Source organism: Simochromis diagramma, unplaced genomic scaffold (assembly GCF_900408965.1).
Source record: "Simochromis diagramma unplaced genomic scaffold, fSimDia1.1 OVJJ01000293.1, whole genome shotgun sequence".
Lineage (NCBI taxonomy): Eukaryota > Metazoa > Chordata > Actinopteri > Cichliformes > Cichlidae > Simochromis > Simochromis diagramma.
In genome coordinates, this window is record NW_024386801.1 from 25,650,298 (window position 1) to 25,675,025 (window position 24,728).

A 24,728-nucleotide genomic window follows, 5' to 3' on the forward strand; every position below is an offset into this window, starting at 1 on the left:
TGGACTGCAAGCCGGCCCCTCCCCCCAAGCGCCTGTCCTGCACGCGTGCAAAGGAGCAGCCACAGATTAATGTTGTGTTTGGTGACGCCGTGTTAGAGGAAATAAGGGAAACTTTACACAACACCTGCACCAGTGTCCTCTGTGTGTCTGTGTGTGTGCACCATGTTTACATGACTTTGTGAGGACCAAAAATTGCTACTATAGTTGCAACTTATGGGGACAAAGTGCCCGTCCTCACGAGTCTGAAGACATTTTTGAGACTCAAAATGTGGTTTCAGTGTCAGGGTTACAGGTAGGTTAGGATTATGGTTAGGGTTAGACATTCATTTTTGATGTTTAGGGTAAGCAGCTAAGGAAAGGGTTATGTCATTTAGATGTCCTCACTAAGATATGAAGACAAGTGTGTGTGTGCGTGTGCGTGTGTGTGTTAGGAACAGAAAGTGCTTTTGAAGCTGTGTTGGTTGCAGCACTCCTGTGTTGACCGTGTTGTTTGTACTCGTGTTAATCTGAGAGAGCAGAAGCCAATTTACAGAGCCGTGAGTCTATTTCACAGATGTTTGACCACACACACACACACTAACATACACACACACACATACACACACACACACAGACACACACACACACACACACACACACACACACACACAGAAAGAAAGAAAGTGTAAATGACGCTGTATCGCTCAGGGCGTCTGACATTTAAACACTCCTCAGAAACGTGTGAGACCGAGACGGAGAGCCATGCACAGCTTTAATGGAGTCCTGCTAACATGCTGACAGAGAGTGAAAAACACATTTTTAATACATCGATTCATTTAAGTGCATCTTTTCATGAAATCCTCCATCGATGGCATCCAAAAACATCCTTTCCATGTTTTATTTTTTGGTGCTGGCTCATTGCATGAGGATAAAGAAGATAACTCTGCAGGGATCCTGTGGTGATGATAACTGAGTCATCAGCAGCCGTGATATCAACAGCGAGGAGGTTCTTTGGAACGTATGAAGGAGAAGACTGAACACACATCCAACAGTTTCACTCAGTGACTGCAGGGCGTCTGAACCTCACAAGCAGCTTTCAGCACCTTACATGACCCTGGTAGATTTAGTGCCTGAGCCTAACCGCTTTGCTGTTCTCATTTCATCCTTCAAACATTCCTGATGAGCAACTATGCGTTACATATGCCTCAAGAAAAACCAATACTTTACCAAAATCAGTTTATTGAAACTCATTTAAAATTTTTGCCATTTGCACTTCAGCGCATCTGAGAAGCCCAGGTGGTACCAACAGTCATGTGACACATGATACAAAACTAGGATAGGTCCTAAAAACTCCCTGAAAAGCCTTTCAGTTATTCAAAATGCTGCAGCAAGAGCAGATTTCTCCTATAATGGCTTCCCTTCATTGGCTCCCTGTTAAATCCAGAATTCAAAATCCTGCTCCTCACATACAAGGTGCTGAATAATCAGGCTCCGTTTTATTTTAATGACCTTATAGTACCACATAACCCCATTAGAGCGCTTTGCTCTCACACTGCAGGCCTACTTGTTGTTCCTAGAGTTTTTAAAAGTAGACTGGAACCAGCTTCCAGTTTGGATTCAGGAGACAGACACTATCTCTACTTTTAAGATTAGACTTAAAACTTTCCTTTTTGGTAAAGCATATAGTTAGGGCTGGACCAGGGGACCGTGAATCCTCCCTTAGTTATGCTGCAATAGACGTAGGCTGCCGGGGGATTCCCATGATGCATTGAGTGTTTCTTCTTCACTCAGTATGTGTTTATACATCTCTGCATTTAATCATTAGTTATTATTAATCTCTGGCTCTCTTCCACAGTGTGTCTTTGTCCTGTCTTCCTTCTTTCGCCCCAATCGGTCGCAGCAGATGGCCGCCCCTCCCTGAGCCTGGTTATGCTGGAGGTTTCTTCCTGTTAAATGGAAGTTTTTCCTTCTCAATGTCACCAAAGTGCTTGCTCATAGTCTGATTGTTGGGTTTTCTCTGTATTATTATAGTGTCTTTATCTCACAACAGAAAGCATCTTGAGGTGACTGCTGTTGTGATTTGTTGCTGTATAAATAAAGTTTAATTATGGTAATAGAAGTGAGGATAAGTGAGATTCATATACCAGGACATGTGCGTATATTTCATTATCCTTCCATGGTCTCACTCTGGATGTTTTATAGTTAGAAACAACACGTAACTCTGCCACTGATCTCACATAACACTATGATTACACACACACAGCAGCACTCTCCACAAAGAGATGTGCTAATCAGAGCTTTTTATTGGCCACTAAACGAGCCACACCACCCACACCTGTGTGCTTTAAACAAAAGACTGCATGACGTTCCAAATCTGTGAATACTTTAAACTTTCCACGGCAGACGTTTCCACAGAGGTGCAGTGAAAAGCAACAGAAACGTAACAGCGGGAAAAAACTCGAAACATGTCACATTCAGCTCTCCAAAATGAATGTGAAGTATTCACAACATACTTCATACCGTGTACATTATAACATACCATAATAGACCCATTTCTGTAATATACTTACATATCTATATTACTGCTAATATATATTGTAATATATCTATATCACTAAAGCACTTCTGGATGGATGCAAACTGCATTTCGTTGCCCTGTAACTGTGCATGTGCAATGACAATAAAGTTGAATTCTATTCTATTCTATTCAAAAAATACTTATGAGCATTTCTGCATCATTTTTTCTGCATTTAATAAACTTAATATTTCATAATTTCATTAAGAGTAATCTGCAGGTTAATCAATAATGAAAATATAATAATTAGCTGCAGCCCTGAGCACATTTCCACCCCCACACTGATCCATGTTGGATGTCAACGATATGTGACAGCCTGTAATGAAAAGGAGCAGAGGTTATCTCTCCGTCCTCTGAATAATGAGCGCAGTATGTAGAGGCACAAACGCATTTTGGACGGAAAATAGGTTTTTATGAAAGAGCTGCTTCAGCTGCACGCTCTCTCACACGTCTGTAATTACAAAGACGCATTCATTCACGCACTCACAGATGGAGCGAGTGGCCCGAGCTTAATCAGCCCCTCCTCCACCCACACAAACCTAGATGAGTGTGTGTCCGTTGCTTCAGTCTGCTCCCACAAACATACACACACACACACACACACACACACACACGGTGGCGTTACCTGAGATGATGGAGGCATGTCTGAATTCCTCAGAGAAGTGGATCAGCTCGTATGGAGACGTCTCGTAAAACTCCTCCCCTGAGGAACAGAAAACAGAAACATGTTCAGTGTACAGTCCCAACCGTCTGCATCTACTTGCGCACGACCTTCAAAGGTCTCCTGTCTGTGCATGAAAACGTTTCTCAACCTCCAGAGCCAAAAACCCAAACCTGCAGTTCCTCTAATGACCAGCGCAGGCAGCAGTGAGTCCCCATGGACTCCCATGTTAACTCACCTGTTTAAATTGTATTGTGGTAACTTTGGTAAATCATCTGAACATTTGACCTGGTGTCAGTGTCAGACAAAATACTGACGATAGCCTTTAGTTTCACACAGAGAAGCAGAAGTGCTGTGGTTTAATGATACTGTATATATATTAAAAATACACAATAAACTTAACAGAAATGTTTGTATTAAGAAACATAAGTCCGCATGTATGATGAGCCTCTGAAGGTCTGACCTGAAGTATTTTACATTCAAACCAGAGTTTTACTGGAAGCAGTAACCATCAGAAATCACTGTGAGCCACAAAAACCACCACAGAGTGCCTTCTTACAGCTCATGGTGTTCCACAGGGCTCTGTCATTGATGTAAGTCAAAGGGGCGTGGCCTCTTTGACTGACAGGTGGATGGTGACACAAGCAGCTGTAGCTGCTAGCTGTCTACTAGGACTCACCTGAACTTAGAGCTGGGCGATAGAACGATAATGATATGTATTGCGAAATAACTTTTCCTCGATAGAAAAGTTAAACTATTGCGATAGACCTCGTCTCTCTTGTCCTCTTTAAAAAAAAAAAGAACAGCCAATCCAAATTAACTAGCGCAGAGCCGAACCAATCACAGCCGCAGCGTCACGTCACGTGACTTGTTACGTACAGGACAAGTGCCAAGCCGCACATGTGTATTTGTTTGGAAAGCAGCCAGCCACCGTACCGCCCGGGTAATGGAGGAAATGAGTGTGCCGACTAGAGAAAAATCAACCGAGCGTGACCAAAGGTTACCGAAGAGAAAACAGATGATGGTTCCAATGCTGGAGAGATTGTCGAACGGAAGAGCCATAGAAGTTCCGTAGTGTGAAGGTATTTCGGCTATTTTAAGTCTGACAAAAAACAGAGTAGCGCGCACTGTAAATTGTGCCGAAAGCAAGTCTGGAAATACAATAAATCGCTTTCTGACTGAAAGCGCTAATTCGTCATTCGGCTTTTGTCAGACTAAATTAACTGTTAAAACTGTTTGAAAAGCTAAGCTATACAACAAGGAGAGATTGAGAATTTCCTTTTAGTTCTCAGTTTATTTGATATTGACAAAAGTTAGTCAATTTTGTCTGTTCTTCTGTAAAACAAACTAAGATTTATTTTTAGAATTAATATTTTGTTTCTAAGTGGAATTGACAATTTAGTAGTCTGTTTTGTTTGTTCTATTTTGAAACTTAAACGCTTTAGCGGCTGCCTTTTGTGTAGTTTGCAATATTTGCCTTTATTTATCTGAAAAAGTCTCATGTTCCTTAAGTACATCTACCCTGTTGAACTTATTATGGGAAATAAATATTTAAATCAAAACAAGCTGCTGATTATTTCACATTTTATTTGTGAGCAACGGCACATTTAAATCTTACAAATATAGTTATTTGGCTTATATCGTGATAGACATCGTTATCGCCTGAAATGAAAAAAACATATCGTGATATGAAAAAATCTTATATCGCCCAGCTCTACCTGAACTCGACCTCTGGTCTGTGTTTGTGCTTTTGGAGCCTTTTTAATGACATCATGTGACCAATAATATGGCTGCTGTGAAGTTACTGTGCTAACTTCACAGGCAGGGATAGCTCAGTAGGTAGAGTGGTGGCCCCATGATTGGAAAGTCAGGGGTTCGATTCCCCTGAACAGCTACCCTGAGGTACCCCTGAGCAAGGTACCGTACCCTACACACTGCTCCCTGGGCGCCCAATGGCTGCCCAATGGCTGCCCACTGCCTCACTGAGTGAATGGGTTAAATGCAGAGAGGAATTTCCCTACGGGGATCAATAAAGTACACCTTCTTCTCCTTCTAACAGAGCGTCCACGAAGGCAGAGCTTCAATTTAGATGTTTTTTTTTTTTTATACAATTAGGGGATGCAGACTATTAACCACACAAATATAGTCCAAAAAACCTAAAATGGCGACGGCTGAAACACTAAAACCTATGTACAAAATTGCGTGCCTTTATTTTTAACACTGAGCCTGTTAAACATTAAAAAAAGCATGATCATTTGTCTCCTTTTTGAACATTGTGTTGTTTCGAGAATGAAAGAGAAATTTAATGTGAGAATTTGTTGTGGGAACAGTAAAAAAAGCTCCTATATGACAGTTATTTTCTCTTCTCGATCATATCCCCAGTAATTTTTTCCTTTATGGGACTTCCACGCTGAGCCGAACCCGACTGTCATCCTTTCTCATGTTTCTAATTTTATTGGAGCTTTACCGCCAAAGGTTTCTGTTTGTCAGAGAACGCCGTGTTCACACGTCTAAAATGAAGCGAGGACGACAGACAAAAGAAACAGAGCGCTACAGAGAAACCAGGCCTGCAGCACTGAGTCACACACTCAAACAGGAAAAGAGCTGGATCCGGATCATTCTGGAAACTTATCATCACTGCAGCTCATTTAAATCAGACAGAAAACAAACATGGCTGATTACAAAGCAATCTACATATCACGCTTCCGAGAACATTCAGAGCAATTCAGTAGCAGTTTCAGTCCACAGGAGCACAGAAAACAACTGTTGACAGCAGCTTTGGTGTACCCGATCTTCTGAAATATAAACAATTTAAGGCTTAAACAAGCTACTGTGACATCATTCCACTTCTTGTTTCAGCTCTACAGCCGTTCACGCAGTCATCGTGCAGTGAAGCATGTGTGGAGCGTAGAGAAGCTTACAAGAATAAAAATAAATTATGTAAAAATAAAGTTGTGACTGATGTGACTCACACTGAAGTTTCTGAATTCAAAAATAAAGAATGAAGATGATGGACATCTTTGCTTTTTCTTCAGATGGCTTGAGCCGTCTTTTGGGAATACCCACAGAATTGGTAACCTGACAGCAGATGGACCGCTTGACAGAGGCACATCTGAACTCTTTCTTGGAAACTGACTGAAAACTACTGAGCACTGCGTCTCTATGGTCGGCAGGTAATTGGATGAAACATCTGTCTCTCATTTAACACCATCATCCCCTCAAAACTTGCCACGAAGCTCGTCGACCTTGGGCTGGGAACACCAATCTGCAGATGGATTCTAAACTTCCTCACAAACAGGCCCCAGGTGGTGAGAGTTGGTAAGCACACCTCCTCATCACTCATCCTACCGTGGCTCAGGGGGTTGGGAAGCGTATCTGTAACCGGAAGGTCGCCGGTTCGATCCCCGGGCTCTCTGTCCTGGTCGTTGTGTCCTTGGGCAAGACACTTTACTCTACTGGTGTTGGCCAGAGGGGCCGATGGCGCGATATGGCAGCCTCGCTTCTGTCAGTCTGCCCCAGGGCAGCTGTGGCTACAACCGTAGCTGCCTCCACCAGTGAGTGAATGAATAGTGGCATTGAAAAGCGCTATATAAATCCAATCCATTATTATTATTATTATATACATGGACAAACTAAAACACAACAATAAGATTCTGTACTCTCTACATCACAAAACTCTGTTTAACCCTTACATACTGTTCAGGTCAGATCTGACACATTTTGACCTTTGACAGCAGTAAAATACCCTAAATTTCATTATTTCAACCTGAAGTTTGATCACCTTTCTCATAGTGACCTAAAGGTCATATACATATATAAAGGTTATATACATTGAGCCTGTTGCAAATTAAAATTGACCAGTGTTTACCGAGACGTATTTTAGATCCACCTGTCTGAGTCAAATCAAGGAAAACAGTGATTTGGAATCTTTAATCTTGAGACCGGCACCAGCTGGACAGGACCATGGTTACATTCTGCTACGATATGAAACCCATTACTTCCTGTGGCTTGTGCTTCATATGAAAGGTTTGCAGCTGCAGTGCAGGCGGACACTCCTATGCCGTGACTATGGCTTGTTGTGGCAGACATTTTTGAGTGTAAAAGCACGCAGTACCCATAAAGACCACGGCTAAGGAAATGACAGAGCAGAGCGTTACAGGCCGCATTCGTCCCCTGTGCACCTGCAAACACAAGCACCGTGAGGAGTCACCTGAGCTGCCATTTCAGTGAGTGCAGGAAACACCAGTCAATCTCCCGTCACCGCTCTGAGTGCTCAGGAAGCAGTTCGCAGCCAGTGTAAGTGAAAAGTGTTGATTAATGTTAAAGGAATATTGGTAATTATAGCTGGTGGTCATTACGGTGTTTTGATAATGTAACAGTGAGGATATATATTTATTTTGTAACAATGCTTTTAATGGTTATATAATAAATCCCAGCAGATCCAGGGTGTTGTTGCAACTATCAGTGAAATATGCTGAAGTGATTTTTGCTAACACAGGACCTGATATTGTTATTGAAACATGAATCATCAGTTTAAAAAAGCCAGGCCTTCGTCAGGAACTGGAAACATTGTTTTTTATCACCAAACAACAAATGAGAATCAAAAGGTCACTCACTCAAAGTCCAATACACAAAAATCTACACATCAGAGCTGCAGGTGAGCCGATTCATTTAACATCCACTTGAAGTGAAACGGTCCTCCTTCCCCCCTTAGAGCAGAGCAGGAGCGACAGGATTCCTGTCTCAGCCACATATGGAAATAATTTGTGGAATCGTTTATTTTCAGCAGGCGAGACGGTTTTAATTGTGTCTTCACAGGTCTGAGGAAAAAATCACTCAGACAGCTGCAGCTCGTCCACACGGCTGCTGCCAGAGTCATCAAACACACCAAGAAATTGGATCTGTCCTTAAATAACTGCGTGTCACAGCACACATTCAAAATCCCTTCACCTCTTCATGCAGAGGCCCCCTCCTCTGCATGAAGAAGCAGGTCGCCCAGGAGAGGTCCGCTCAAGGTGAAGTGGATTTTATCTGCTGAAGCTCTCAGCTCCATTAACCTCTTCAGGCCCAGCAATGAAGTGGCCGTCTACGAGCACCGTCTCAGAAAATGATCGAAGATTTTTTTTTTTTTAATTAAGTTAGGCAGATTCCTCAATAATATCACTGAGAATATTTTAGGCCTTTTTAGGCTGAAAGTTGCTGTCTGAGTAGGTGCAGGTACAGCTGACAGCTGATGATGGAGTCTGTCGACCAGCAAAAACCAAAGGAGGCTTTCTTGTTTCCACTAAAGCTGATAAAGTTTTTATTGTTTTTTATGGAATCAGCTTTCCCCACCTCACTCCTCTCTCAGTAGCGTCTATACAACCTTCTCAAACTATCATTTAGATTTGTGTGTGACTCATCCTCCTAGGACACTGTGCACCACTGCACAGCCGGAGCCTGGAAAGACGGAGTTTCCCACAGAGATCATCGAATTTTACATCTGTTTTCATTCCTGAGTTTCTGCATTTGTGAGAATGCTCGGTCTCTCCTGACACGTCACTCCCATGTGCCATGTTTCAGCTGCTGTGAGAGCTTTGAGCAAAACCATTATCTTTTCCTAAAACTAACAGAGCCATTTTTCATGCCTAACCCTTACCTGCAACAGAACATCCAAAACATGAATGACACAAACAACCATGTGTGAAGGCTAACCCAGCGATGATCTACGTAAAATTATACTCTCACAGTTACTTTGCATAACTTTCAGATAAATATACTTCCCGCCATAACTCTGCATCTGCCGTACATCTTTAATTTGCTGTAATGTTGGATAAAATTGGAATTACAGAAAAAACTTGAGACTTTCTCTGAAGGGACTCCTGTTTCCTTTACAACATCATGACCAGTGCTGTGTTTGTGCTGTGCGGGGTCCATCAGAGATTCCCGTCAAACTGTTGGTACAAACGCAGCACGGGAAAGACTGAACGTGACGTCACGATGATCTGCAACACCGTCAGCATCACTTTCTGCTGCAGAAATGCTCACAGAGCAGAGAATGAAACCCACAGACATTGAGAATCTGAGAGTCCACACTGTTGGATCAGCAGGGAGGTTTGAGGGCCAGACAAACTCCTACCAAACTTCTTCACCTGAACTTTACACCTGTTAACAACCAGCTGTGACCAGCATCATTGAGACTGAATGACTTAACTCTGAAAACCTGTTCAGCTCCTGTTTCTGCCTCACAAGAACAAACAGCCTGCTACATCCTGGAGGGTTTTGGGGTTACTGAGGTCGGGGCTTTCCAGTTTGATCTTCCATCAAAAGCTGCTGCGCTGCTGCTGTTTCTCCATGGCTATGAAGCCCGCTAACACAGGTATGAAATAAAAGTTCCTCAGGTCAGTGTTCTGCTAGCACACATTAACACTGACTCCACATTTTAATCGAATACATAGCTGCAGAGCACATTTTTCAGGTGTCAGGCCGCTGTGGAGGGAAACCTTAAGAAACAGTAACAAACAACTCCATCGACTCTCAGCGTGACTTTGAAACAGCGTGTTTGACTAGGAAGTAGAATCTGTCTGCTGCTTGTTGGAGGGTCTTTAGAGGAGGAAAGCAGAACAGCAGAAGCTCGATTTTCTAATCCTGACCCACTTTTAGCTTTTAATGCCTAAACCTAACCAAAGAAGACAAGTAAGGCTTCGCAGGGTCACACAGGCCTACAGGCGACTGAAGACGCCACGCCAACCTCACTTGACCAGGTAAAAGAAGCCTTTTCCAGCCAATGTGCGAGTCCTGCTGGATGTCACTGGGTAAACTGTTTATAAAGAGGACGCTGCATTGGAGGTTCATGGAGCTGGGATCACAGGAAGGACTACAAAGCAGAATGGTGGGTTCCTGGAACGTGTATTCCAGTTTGATCGAATTAAGTGGAACAAATTTCCTCTCAGTGTGAATCTGGTATTCTCATAAAAGATGGAAGAGGATCGCTGACTCCCTGTTTGAAGAATGTGGAGCGTTGCATGCTGCTGCGTGCATTAGCACTTCCTATATATTTATACCTGAGCTTTAAGCTGCATGCTCTCTCCCACACAAAACATACAACATGACAGGCAATGAGGCGGCGGGTGGGTTGTAATTATGCAAGCGCCTTTGTTTCCATCTGAACGTGTTGGGCTGTCAGCGAGTCTCCAGCAGCTGTTCCTTCACTGCAGCATATACATAACACTGTGCACTAACACCTCACAGACCGACCACCGCATGTGATCACACCTCCTCAGTCAGGACAATCCAAACAGGAAGCTGGATCTCTGCTGCATCACAGCGCTGTTCTCCTCACTGCACACCTGTCTTTGTTAAAGAGACGTGTCCACATCAACCGGTGCTCGAAAGCTGAGCTGATTTCTTTATTAATGAGTTAATGATGGAAACGTAACCGGCAACAGAAGCCGTGGTTTCAGGCCTCTGCTAGCAGCTCTCACAGGTTCCTGTCACAGAAATGCTAACTGAAACCAAGAGGAAACAGCTTAAACACGTGTGTGTGTGTGTGTGTGTGTGTGTGTGTGTGTGTATGTGTGATATCAGTGTGCTGCCTTTGACATATTACGTGATGTTTACATCCTGATGTTCCGCTGCTCAGCCTGCAGCAGCTGATATGAGCTCACCGGTGCCTGCAGCACACGAAGGCTGGAAGTCTGAGTGGAACCTGCTGAATTTAGTTATTTCTGTAGCTCAGAGTTGATTCTGAGCTACAGAGAGCAGCACCAGCTCCACCTGTGCAGGTTCACACTCTGTTAACCTTAAAGTTGCCCATTCACTTCATACAGGAATCCTTAGGGATGGGAATTAATAACAGTGTAGCAAATCCGATTCTGTTATCAATATCAGTTATCAGTTCAATTTCTTATCAAAAATTAATCACATGCCACATGCTCAAATGCGCGCATGCTGGAGGTATTTCTTCTCTTTTTTATGATCAGTTTTAGGGTCATTACTCAAAAAAGTAATTATTGCACATATTATATGGAATACTTTTCTTAAAAGTAATGCAGTACATTACTTAATTACACCCAGGATAAAGACATTTGTTACACTACTTGTTACGTTATTTTCACGTTACTCTGTAAAATAATCTGAAACACACTGTCTCATTATCACCAATCAACAATATAAACCTACAGACTACAGCCCCACACACCAACACAAATCCCTGTCCTAATGAGGACACACGTGATCTTTCTCTTAGTGTTTAGGTATGAACTCAAAGCCGATAACACAAAGCAAAGATGAAAAGGCTAAACTCAGCTTCACCATCACTCTGGGTTCTTGGCTAGCTTAGTGTTACCATGCTGTCTGTGCAGGTGCTTGCGAAGAGCCAAAGTTGTGCTAACAGTATAATGCAGTCTCCACTTTACAATTGCGCTCTCATCCTTTTGTGCAATAAAAATAAAAGTAATGTTCACTATTTTCCTCACACACGGACTGAAATCAGCTGATCGTAGCGAGAGTGCAAGAACGGATAAGCGGGAAAACTGATGATTGCAAGGAATTGGACTACTGGGAACCGTTCGCTACAAGAACCGGTTCTCGATTCCCATCCCTAGGAATTCTTTTACAGACTTAACTGTTCCAGTTTTTACCATCGTCCTCGTTATCATACAAATCAAACTACTTCTATTTAGACTACTCTAAAACAATAAGCATGTCGCGAACTTTGAACTTTAATTGCATTGTGTGATGGTCCTGATGAGGGAAACTCTGCTTTTTTAATGATGCATGTGTGTTTGAGCAACATTGTCTCAGGACCAACCCTAATCAGGAACCGGTGCCCAGGGCAGCTCCTGATCTCGCCAGGACCTCAGCCATCTGGCAGGTGGGCTTAACGAGACTTCCAGTGAGTGACTCATGTGAGGCTGTGTCAGGTGCATCATCCCCTCTTCTACATACAGCAGGTATGATGCTCCTCACGTCACGTCGCGTGGGTCACGTGTGCACGTTCTCAGTCCGCAGCAGGACGGTGCTTCCTGCCGTATGATCATTCCTGAAACACTGACCTAACCGCTGCTCGCCACAAACACTGAGTGTGATGTTGACATGCGAGCTTAGCAACACAGCCGCTGATCAAAGAGCTTTCATCCTGCAGTTGAAGCAGAGAGCGGCTGATTCCGTGAAATGTCACATTCAGCCAGCCCTCAGATGCAGGGCTGGCTGAATGTGACATTTCACGGCGTGCTGAACCACGACCTCCAAACCACCGGCACCCGTTCTTCTTCTGCTGCTGTTTTGTTTACAGGTCTGCACTGAGCCCGGAAACCTCAGCGGCTGATTTACTGCCGCATTAACGCTGAATCCCCCCCCCACAATTGTTTTCCACCCGCGAGCATTCGTCTGGCATTTAGCAGCACCGCGCCCCCCTGCCATGCCGCTGGCCCCACTCCTGCCTGTAGTTACAGAGCTGAGATCATCACATCCCGCCGAGTTTCAACTAATTTACTCTCACAGAGTAAAATGATAGTTTGAGAGAGAAGAACCAAGCTGCTGCAACAATAAACAGAGGGAAACACTCCCGCGCCTCACCTGCCCGTCTGATCTCGTTTCATGTGCCGAGGCTTTGACACCAGATGCTCGCTGTGTTCATGAGGAAATAAGAGAAATGCTGACTCCCGTACGGGAAGGATTTCTGATCCGGCAGCCTCTGTAAATAAATGCTGCCTATTTCTGTCCACAGATTGGTACTGAGAGCAGATGAAAGGAGAGAGTGCCGCTGTGTGTCTGCAATTACTGCCACGAGCGGCTTTTGCATCCTAAAAATGCATTTTTACAAAGAAACAGCAGAGAAAAGGTCACTGTGACCGGATAACCAACTCTGGTAATGATGTGAGGAAGAGAAGCTGGAAACGTAGGGCAAAACCAAAAAATATTCCCATATTTAAATCAACCACCACAAAACTCCAGTTACTCCACCATTGTGGTGTAGCTCACCTCCATCTGGGTGTTGTCATTCTAGAGTAGCTTTGCATGATTCTGGGAGGGGCTGCAGTTCCTCAGATGCCTCTGTGACATCACACAGACCCGAGTAGAAAAAAAACTTAATAAACGGAGTGTTTAGAGCATTTACATGGATCACTGCACACACAATGAAAACAATTAACTGAATCAATGAAACAAAAAACTCGTTAAACAGTAAAAATATGAGTCTGAATAATTATATTTGGTTTTATGAGCATATCTAAAGCATCACTGAGTTAGCTGATATAATCTCAGAGTGTGCACGGCTCGGTTTGATGTCTTAATGACTCTTTACCAGGTCATAGCTATTGCTCACCTTTAATAAAAGAGGAAAGGAGTTGAGCTCAGGTTTGGACCTTGTAAACAATTTGTCTGTCCTTGCTCTCACACAGCTTTATATATTCTAATTGTCATTCTTCCCATTTTTCACTGGACCTGCTGCAAACAGAGCAACGTACACTGAAATAAAAAGCGAGCTTCCGAGCAAACAGATGCGCAGCAGCCTTAAAGCAAGCCAACAAATACATGCAGTGACCTTAAGATTAAAAAGGCGGTGTAATGAGCGGTTACGGAGCGCTGACATCATTTTAATGCACGTCCTCATTTAAATTTTCCGCTCAGCCATACGGTTAATGATAACACAGCGACTGTCTCCACCTGAAGGTTAATTATCAGCAACGTGTTCCTGAATGATGAGCCACCTCGAAACCAGGAGAGTGTGTCAGGAGCAGAGGAAGTAGAATCATATTCTAATGAAGAGTGTGTGTGTGTGTGTGTGTGTGTGTGTGTGTGTGTGTGTGTGTGTGTGTGTGTGTGTGTGTGCGCATGTGTGCGTGTGTGTGTGTGTGTGTGTGTGTGTGTGTGTGTAAACAGAGCAGCCCACAGGCACACACACCTGCAGTGGCATGCACGTGTCCAATGACTGCCTGTACACATTATGAATACCTGGTGTGAGCTGCAGTACGTCGTACTGACTAATGTAAATACTCTCATAGGATCAACACCTTGTAGTTTCAAGCAGACGAGACTTTTCGTTTGTGTCACGCTCAGCAGAACTTCCACACGTTTCCTGTGAGTCTTTGTTTCTGCTCGGGTTCTACAAAATTCAAATGTCTGTTTTCTTCACTTCAACAAACTGTCAGGGTTCCTGGGTCGTTGACCCAGTATTTTCAGTTCATGTTCGCTGTTTATCTTCTGTATGTTCCACTTCCTGTTGTATTGTGTTAGCCTTACTCTGTGTGCATTATGTTCTAGTTCTCTTCCCATTTGTCATTAGTTCATTATGTACAGCTGTTCACTCACCTGTCTCTAATCACTCATCATTCAGCCTGTGTACTTAAGTCCCTCAGTTTCATCAGTTCAGTGTCGTGTCATTGATGTTGTCACTGCTGTCTATTCCACGTGTTTGCCTTTCAGTTCAGTCAGTCAGTCAGTCAGTCAGTCAGTCAGTCAGTCAGCCAGCCAGCCAGGCTGCCTGCCTTCTTCCCCGTTCTGTTCATCCGTTCATCCTGCCACTCCAATAAACACCTTAATTCTCACCACGAGTCCAGCGCTTGGGTCCCTCTTCTCCACATCCACACAGCAACTCCTGACACAAACTACTGCAAAAATGAAGCACGGATTCCTCAAACTACAGCTGTATATTTAAACTCACTGCATAAAAACAGTACTTTTACAATTAGAACAGATATCGCTTGACTGACACCGCCCCTAATTCCTTAGAGCAACCTAAGATTGCATCAACTCCCTGTTGCTTTACCATTTAATGCTGGAAGGCAACCCGTCTCCCTTAAAGCAGATGACTTGTAAGCTGGAGAGGAAATGGCAAAAATTCAGAGCTCTGTTGAGCCAACCATTCCTTTATCGTTAACTAGTAAAGACTTCATGAACTTCTTCACAAGTAAAATTGTAACCATTAGAGAACAAATTACAGATGTAACATTATCTAAAGCTACTCTTAGTACCATTGATATTCATTTAGTCTTTTTCTCCAACTGATCTTTCTAAGTTAATTTCAGTAATTAGTTCCTCAAAACCATCAATGTGTCTTTTAGACTAGGGTTGGGGGATTGGACGAATATATCGACTATCGTTTTTACAAGGGCGATTTATTTATTTATTTGCCCATCAGTAAATTTGCTAACAATGATGGAGCTAATAGAAGCAGTCAACAGAAAAAAAAAATAATAGCGCTGTTTTAACAGCACCCTCTTTCATCTGTGAGCAAATGCACCCTCCTCAGAGTGCGCCCAAATGCTTGTTGATGGAGCTGCAGAAGCTAGTGATCGCCGCATACTCAGCCGGATGGTGGACACATACATGCTCATGCAAATTAGTCGCGTTTGAGTACTTTGCTCGCACTATACGTCTGGACAAGTGGCACAACGCTTTGGTTACATCCTTAGGTTTACCTCTTTCATCTGGTTTAGAGCCAAAGAAATCCCAAAATGGTGACTTCATATTCTTTAGTCAGCGTTAACACACCGTCATCACGACTAGCACGATTAACAATTAACCCATCTGGAGCGCAGACTGAGTCAAAATCCTTGAAATGTCTCTGTCAACGCATTTCGGGCAGTTTGTCCAAAGTTTGTTCATTCTGCGCTCCAGATGAGATTATTGGACTGACGATTTTCAGTTGGAAAATGTTTACATATCGCCCAACCCTATTTCAGACACCATTCCTACAAGACTGCTCAAAGAAGTCCTACCATTAATTAATGCTTCAATCTTAAATATGATCAACCTATCTCTAATAATCGTACCACAGGCCTTCAAGCTGGCAATAGTACTGGGCGATATGAGGAAAATCTAATATCATGATATGACAGACAAATGTTATTTTCAACCATATAGTGCCTAAAATTGCACTTATTCAAATTGACCATTCAATGTTTTCGACTTTGTATACTAAAAATCTGAATGAATTGAAATGTTTTATTTAACCATCAGCTGCACACAGAGGTTTTCCACGAATGACAATACTGTGACAGTAAGACTCTGTCTGTGGTCAACATTAGACCTTCAACAAACACAATATCACAGCGACAAAAAAGGACATTAAGCAAGAATTCACGAGACAAAATAAAACAACTGAAATTGAAAAGGTGCTCTTTGTGCTTATAACATATAAAAATTGTAATATAAAAAATGTGATGACCAAGAACAGTAGAATGGGAGGGAGAGCCTTCAGTTTTCAGGCCCCTCTTCTGTGGAACCAGCTTCCAGTTTGGATTCAGGAGACAGACACTATCTCTACTTTCAAGATTAGGCTTCAAACTTTTTAAAAACCTTTTTAATAAAGCATATAGTTAGGGCTGGACCAGGTGACCGTGAATCCTCCCTTAGTTATGCTGCAATAGATGTAGGCTGCCGGGGGATACCCATGATGCACTGAGTGTTTCGTCTTCACTCACTATGTGTTTATACATCTCTGCATGTAATCATTAGTTATTATTCATCTCTGGCTCTCTTCCACAGCGTGTCTTTGTCCTGTCTTCTTCCCCCAACTGTCTGCCCCTCCTGAGGCTGGCACTGCTGGAGGTTTCTTGCTGTTAAAAGGGAGTTTTTCCTTCCTACTGTCGCCAAAGCGCTTATTCTGTTTGTTGTGGTATCTCTGTATTGGGTATATTGTAAGGGTATTTACCTTACAATATAAAGCATCTTGAGGCGACTGCTGCTGTGATTTGGTGCGATATAAATAAAATTGAATTGAAGTAATGGATGTTTGGATGCAGATGTTTTGAATCACTCTGAGTGCTGAAAGGCTCCAGTGTGAACTGCACTGCTGTTTTCAGATGCATGCATGTCTAACCCCGCCCCCATAACTTAGTTAGTGACAGCCTGATGATGAGGAGGAGTGATGGCGGTACAAGGACTCTGTCAGCAGCTGGTCTGATGAGCTGCGGCTCCTGTGTGAAGCTGCACGCCTGCTTCTTGTCCAGCCTGTGCGTGTGTGTATGTAATACGCTGATTTTGAAGAATCTCAAAGTGCTTAGTTGCACTCCTCCCTGCTACTCCTCTCTCCTTTCACTCCCCGTTTAATTATTCCTGACAGGAGGGAGAGCGTGTCCACCCTCTGCGGCTACCATCGCCACCACACATCTTCTACTTTCTGTCAAACGCTTCATCTATAGTACTCCGGCATCAACTCACCGCCTCTTCACTGTGGGTCCTGTCATCAGCTGCTGCATGAAAACACGAATAATTACTATCATTCACAGCTAACGGCCATCTAAACTGGACTCTCAACCCTCAGACTAAACTCTGAGCCTGAAGCTGGAGGGCCCTCACCCTCAGCAGCTGGCGGATGCCCCCTGTCAGTCCGTAAGGTACAGTACGATGTAAGATGAGTGGTGATATTTTAATTCTGGTTCTCCACCTGAATCTGAGTCATGAGCCTGCATGCATGAGAACCCCAAACTCAAAGGATGCTCACGCTTTAACGTCAGCTTGATGAGCTGATGACCTTTTCCTGTTCCAAAGACATTTGACGTGCATCAGACTTCATCTACGACTCCTCCGCTGAGCAACTATTACCCCAATAATAATATGGCCTCAGGCGTTACTACAATAACCTGTGGGAATGTAATATTCCCATTACTACATCGTGACTTTATGTTACTTGCAGCTGTAAAAGGAAACTTTGTGAGCTGTTGGACGAGCCCACGGCCTCGTCCACAACGCAGCTTTTCAAACCTGTCATACGCGCTGTGGTCAGGATCTGTTTTGGGGGTCTGAGGAATCATAATCAGACTGCTTGGAACAATACAACACTAAGACAGAGAAGGAGAATTCTTCTAATAAAAGAGTATTAGTACCATTCAAAGAGTAAGAGAGGAAGGTCATGATATCACTTCCTGTGCAGGCTCTAATATTTGTCTGTAAGTAGAAACTGAAACCTCTGAGTAGAATAACTAAACACGCATATTCACTCAGATGTCTGCAGGTCCTAACAGTGGTTTGGTTGGTTTGAGAAGTCAGATTAATAATAAATCATTTGTGTGGCTTGTTGGTAAGCCATACCAGCAGGATTCAACTTTGCACCCAACCACAAACAAACTTCAGTAAAATGTAGCTGAGGTCAGCGGCTGAATCCCCACGCAGGAGTTATTCATTCATTTGCTGGAACATTTCCACGTGGCCTATGTGGATAGTTTTTAAATGTAACCACAATTTAAACACACTTATCACACTCATGACCCAGCGCGGAGAAAGGTTTGACGGTTTCTGCTTAAATTATTGAAAAGTCAATGAGGTTTTTAATGTGGCTGGAATTCCAGTTTCAGCTCTGTCCAAACGCAGCCTGCATCTCCACAGCACTCCCACCTGTGGGCAAACACAGACACACCTGCTGGTGTGGTGATGAGACTGTGGCAGTGCTCTGATTGGACGGTCACAGCTCAGGAGAGCTGCAGGTTGATGAGTGCAGGTGTTCCTCCAGAGTCCAGTCTGACTCCGCTGCTTTCCAACAACAAATGTTTCAATCAATTAGTGAGCGCCTCGAATGCTGTCGTTACTATTCCTGTCGAGTGTGTGTGTGTGTCTGTAAATGAGTAAACACAGAGCGAGCGAGTGAGCGCCGCCAAATAAGAAAGTGAGAATCATTTCAGGCCTAATCACTGTAATTACTCTGTGTGTGTGTGTGTGTTCCTCATGTTGTGGGGACATACAGTAGCTGTGTTTGCTCAGAGGCAATGCGGGGACTCAGTTAAGTTTGGAGTGAGCTCTGGTTTAGATTAAGATCATCTTGCTTCATTCATAGTGCTGCCTTAAACCCATGAGCAAACAGAGACCTGCACATGGCGAACAGCTGTGATTGGTCTGTTCACGCTACTCTTAGACAAATTTCACGCAAATCAGAGACTTCAGACCTCAACATGGACAGGAGTGCCTGCAGCCAGAAGGGTTCTGGATTAGTTTGGGATATTTTCTTGAAAACATCAAGATGATGATGTTGGACTCTAACCTGCAGCATGAGTTACCATGGTGATATACCTCAGTGAACTACCTTTAGTGCCCAGAGCCCAGGGTTAACCTGAAGTTACCTGGATAGGGCTAAATCCTGGCTTGCAGTGCAGGGCTCTGGTTTCTCATAGACGTCCATACAGTCAGGCTTCATCTAACACCAGAGGAGCGTGCTCAGATCCAGCTTCAGCTTCACTTTTATTCAGTTCATCTTCAGCAGCTGAACTTTTTCTGCCCAACATTAAAGACAAATTACGCTTTTTTGTCAAAGCTGAGCTAAAGCTGGAAAGTCTTGTTAAAACTGTGAGATCTCTAAAATTTTCTGTGGTTCTTTGTTCACTCTGTGTGTGCTGTGAGGTGTAGTTGCTCGATACCCCCCCCCCCCTCCCGTTAAACACACACACGCGTTAGTTGTCGATTGGGGAAGTTGTGCAGTCAACAGCATCCCAAAGCAGCCGATAAACGCGGGCTCACTCCTTCTTAACTTTCTGTGCTTTCAGATAATCGATGGCGTGCCGTGTCTGGTACCGCTGTGTGGCATTAGAGCCGGACCATCTACTCATAAATAATTAAGCTTCCAAAGAGCTCTGATGTTGCTATAAAGCTCCACTAAACTGTCTTCTGTTGTGAAACTGCAGCTTGCAGCTTGCTGCTTCGATCTTTATGCTCATTGACTGAGCAGTGGAGCGTTTGAAGACTGTGGGACTAATCTATACTGATTCCTGTCATGTGCAAAATCCTGTGTGTGTTATACAGCTGTGAGTTTGCATGTTACAGTTCCAGGTAGGTGTGGGTGTGTGAGGCTTTAGAGAACATTTTTAGGCATTTTTATTGTTTAATGTTTAACAGAATGTGTCTATTTGCTGTTCTGGTTCAGACAAAAAATATCACATCAAACAAACAAAAACAAACACATTATGTTTCTGTCGTTTCTTATTAACATCAAAAGTTTCTAAGTGGCTGTAATTTTAACTTTAACACTTCAGTACATCATCTCTATTATTATCTGGATGCCACTCATAATGGTAAAGCACTGAGGGTGGAATAATTCTCACAGTCACCAGGTTATCACAGGTTACTACATCAATGAGTCCTAATCCAGGAAAGTGAAATGCCCACAGCCTTTCCTAAGAGCTCACACCAGAGTGAAAATACACGCTAACCTCCTTGTGAAAAGCAAAAATCAGTTTTTTGCTGTCATAAACCAACTTTGCTGGTTGCCAGCTCTCCCACTGACCAACTGGTTACCCAGACTTCAAGCATGCAAGTCCCACAACCTCTGAGGAACCTGGTGGAAGGCAACCCATGTCTAACGATCACAGTGTGACTTGGACTGACTGTGGTCGCTCTCTGTTTGCTGAAGATTAAATCATTTAAACACACACAGAATGCCAACACGACAGGACCACACTGAGTGTCATATTCTGCTGCCATGCCCATATCGCTGTGTAGACACTGCGTCACCGTGTCTGCACCGTTTGGCTGGACTCTTTCTGTGTTCAATCCACGACAGCTGATCAAAGTGTCATTAAAAACAGACTGCATGCAGTTACCAACGTAACCCTGTTCGCAGAATGACGACAGACCGACTCAGCCTTAGACAAACCAGTGTCACCTGTCCCCGCCTTCAAAGCGACCATTTAAAAGCCAATGAGATCGCAGCTCCACTGCACACGGTCGTTCTGCAGCACTTTCTTTGAGTGATGGTGTGAAGTTCAGAGTACGACTCAGAGTTAGTGTTAAGTTGAGGAAATGAAGCTAGAAAAAGCTGTTTTGTTTGCGGCGTCCCTGCTGAAACTTCTGCTGAGATGTGAAACACAACGTCAGGAGGGTTTATGTTGTTGCACACAAACAGGGACATTTTCTCATTTTCTGCTGAGACACTGACCGGGGCCCTCAATCTCCTGCAGACATTACAGATTACTGACAGGCTTTTTGTACACATGCTGCTCGATCACCAGGATTCAGATTACTGCCATCCCAGCATGTTAGCATTAGCTCTCCATCCATCCATCCATCCATCTTCATCCGCTTATCCGAGATCGGGTCGCGGGGGTAGCAGCCTAAGCAAAGAGGTCCAGACCTCCCTCTCCCCAGCCACCTCCTCCAGCTTGTCCGGGGGAATACCAAGGCGTTCCCAGGCCAGCCGAGAGATATAATCTCTCCAGCGTGTCCTGGGTCTGCCCCGGGGCCTCCTCCCGGTGGGACATGCCTGGAACACCTCGCCCAGGAGGCGCCCAGGGGGCATCCTTGCCAGATGCCCGAACCACCTCAGCTGGCTCCTTTCGATGTGGAGCAGCAGCTGCTCTACTCTGAGCCCCTCCCGGATGGCCGAACTTCTCACCCTATCTCTAAGGGAGAGGCCAGCCACCCTTCGGAGGAAGCTCATTTCCGCCGCTTGTATCCGCGATCTCGTTCTTTCGGTCACTACCCACAGCTCGTGGCCATAGGTGAGGGTAGGGACGTAGATCGACCGGTAAATTGAGAGCTTCGCTTTTACACTCAGCTCCCTCTTCACCACGACTGACCGGTGCAGCGTCCGCATTACTGCAGCCGCAGCCCCAATCCGTCTGTCGATCTCCGGCTCCCTTCTCCCATCACTCGCGAACAAGACCCCGAGATACTTGAACTCCTCCACTTGGGGCAGGAACTCATCCCCGACCCGGAGTGGGAACTCCACCCTTTTCCGGCTGAGAACCATGGCCTCAGATTTGGAGGTGCTGATCCTCATTCCCGCTGCGTCACACTCGGCTGCGAACCGCTCCAGTGCGAGCTGGAGGCCCTCACCCGATGAAGCCAACAGAACCACATCATCCGCAAAAATCAGAGATGAGATTCTGAGGGCACCAAAGCGAAAGCCCTCCGCCACTTGGCTGCGCCTAGAAATCCTGTCCATAAAAATTATGAACAGAACCGGAGACAAAGGGCAGCCCTGGCGGAGCCCATCACCCACCGGGAACGAGTCCGACTTATTGCCGGCAATGCGAACCAAGCTCTTGCAACGGTTGTATAGGGATTGAATGGCCCGTAGCAATGGGCCAGACACCCCATACTCCCGCAACACCTCCCACAGGACACCCCGAGGGACACGGTCGAATGCCTTCTCCAGGTCCACAAAACACATGTAGACTGGTTGGGCAAACTCCCATGCACCCTCAAGTATCCTGGAGAGGATAAAGAGCTGGTCCAGTGTTCCGCGACCAGGACGAAAACCGCATTGTTCCTCCTGTATCCGAGGTTCGACTAGCGGACGAACTCTCCTCTCCAGCACCCTGGCATAGACTTTCCCAGGGAGGCTGAGGAGTGTGATCCCCCTGTAGTTGGAACACACCCTCCGGTCCCCCTTCTTAAAGATGGGGACCACCACCCCGGTCTGCCAGTCCACAGGCACTGCCCCTGATCTCCACGCAACATTGCAGAGACGTGTCAACCAAGACAGCCCTACAACGTCCAGCGCCTTCAGGAACTCGGGGCGGACCTCATCAACACCAGGGGCTCTGCCACCAAGGAGTTGTTTAACTGCCTCAGTGACCTCGCCCCCGGAAATTGGCGGGTCATACCCCTCATCCCCAGACTCTGCTTCCTCCTCGGAAGACGTGTCAGTGGGATTAAGGAGGTCCTCGAAGTATTCCTTCCACCGCCCGACAATTTTCTCAGTCGACGTCAACAGCGCTCCGCCAGCACTATACACAGCGCAGGTAGAGCACCGCTTTCCCCTCCTGAGACGCCTGACGGTTTGCCAGAATCTCTTCGAGGCAGTCCGAAAGTCTTTTTCCATGGCCTCTCCGAACTCCTCCCACACCCGAGTTTTTGCTTCAGCCACTGCCCGCGCCGCATTCCGCTTGGCCTGTCGATACCTGTCGGCTGCCTCCGGAGTCCCACAGGCTAACCAAGCCCGATAGGCCTCCTTCTTCAGCCTGGTGGCTCCCTTCACCTCTGGTGTCCACCATTTGGTTCGGGGATTACCACCACGGCAGGCACCAACCACCTTGCGGCCGCAGCTCAATGCAGCAGCTTCGGCAATGGAGACGCTGAACATGGTCCATTCGGACTCAATGTCCCCAGTCTCCCTCGGAATGCTGTTGAAGCTCTGCCGGAGGTGTGCGTTGAAGATCTCGCGGACTGGGGCCTCTGCTAGACGTTCCCAGCACACCCTCACTACGCGTTTAGGTGCACCAGGTCTGTCCAGCGTCCTCCCCCGCCACCTGATCCAACTCACCACCAGGTGGTGATCAGTTGACAGCTCAGCCCCTCTCTTTACCCGAGTGTCCAGAACATATGGTCGCAGGTCTGGTGATACGATTACAAAATCGATCATCGACCTACGGCCTAGAGCATCCTGGTGCCACGTGCACTTATGAACACTCTTATGTTCGAACAGGGTGTTCGTTATGGCCAAACTGTGATTAGCACAGAAGTCCAATAACAAAGCACCGCTCGGGTTCAGATCAGGGAGGCCGTTCCTCCCAATCACGCCCCTCCAGGTCTCGCTGTCGTTACCCACGTGAGCATTGAAGTCTCCCAGCAGGACAACAGAGTCTCCAGGTGGAGCACCTTCCAGCACCCCCCCCAGGGACTCTAAGAAGGCTGGGTACTCCGAACTGCCACCCGGCGCATAAGCGCAGATGACAGTCAGGACCCGTTCCCCGACCCTAAGGCGCAGGGAGCAAACCCTCTCATCCACCGGGAAAAACCCCAACGTACCGGCAGCAAGCCGAGGGGATATAAGAATACCCACCCCAGCCCGCCGCCTCTCACCAGGGGCAACTCCAGACTGAGACAGAGTCCAGCCCCTCTCCAGGAGACTGGTTCCAGAGCCCAGACAATGCGTAGAGGTGAGCCCAACTATATCTAGCCGGTACCTCTCAACCTCACGCACCAACTCAGGCTCCTTCCCCACCAGAGAGGTGACATTCCATGTCCCTATTGCCAGTCTTGGCAGCCGGGGGTCGGTCCGCCAGGGCCTCCGCTCCTGGCCGCCACCCGACTCACAATGCACCCGACCCCTATGGCGCCTCCTGCGGGTGGTGGGCCTGCGGGAGGATGGGCCCATGTCTCCTCTTCGGGCTGTGCCCGGCCGGGCCCCATGAACTAAGGCCCGGCCACCAGACGCTCGCCCTCGGGCACCCTCCCCGGGTCTGGCTCCAGGGCGGGGCCCCGGTAACCCTATCCCGGGCAGGGTAAACTGTTCCCTCGATATTCTCTTCATGGGGGTCTTCTGAATCGCTCTTTGTCTGGTCCCTCACCCAGGACCAGTTTGTCATGGGAGACCCTACCAGGGGGCAAAAGCCCCCAGACAACATAGCCCCTGGGATCCCTGGGACACACAAACCCCTCCACCACGATAAGGTAGCGATTCAAGGAGGAGAGCATTAGCTCTCCATGCACTTTTAATTTCTTGGGCTGGGAGGGTCACCCTGCATAGGTTCACCTACGAATACCTGACATGATTTTGTCTTCTCAATACTAAACTCGGCTTTTAGGCAGAGGTGGAAATGCACAGCTATACAGAAAAGAGGTGGACTTCATTTACAGCACATGAAATCTGTGGAAAAT

General features: G+C 45.7%; 1 protein-coding gene across 1 annotated transcript in view; it reads right to left on the reverse strand.

Moving 5' to 3' along the window:
• The window catches only part of gfra2b (GDNF family receptor alpha 2b), a 140,555-nt gene that overhangs the window by 62,568 nt on the left and 53,259 nt on the right, over window positions 1–24,728 (reverse strand). The window contains exon 3 of the mRNA XM_040026810.1: window positions 3,180–3,257. Within this exon, the coding sequence (XP_039882744.1) occupies window positions 3,180–3,257 (78 nt within the window). The remainder of the gene's footprint in view (window positions 1–3,179; window positions 3,258–24,728) is intronic.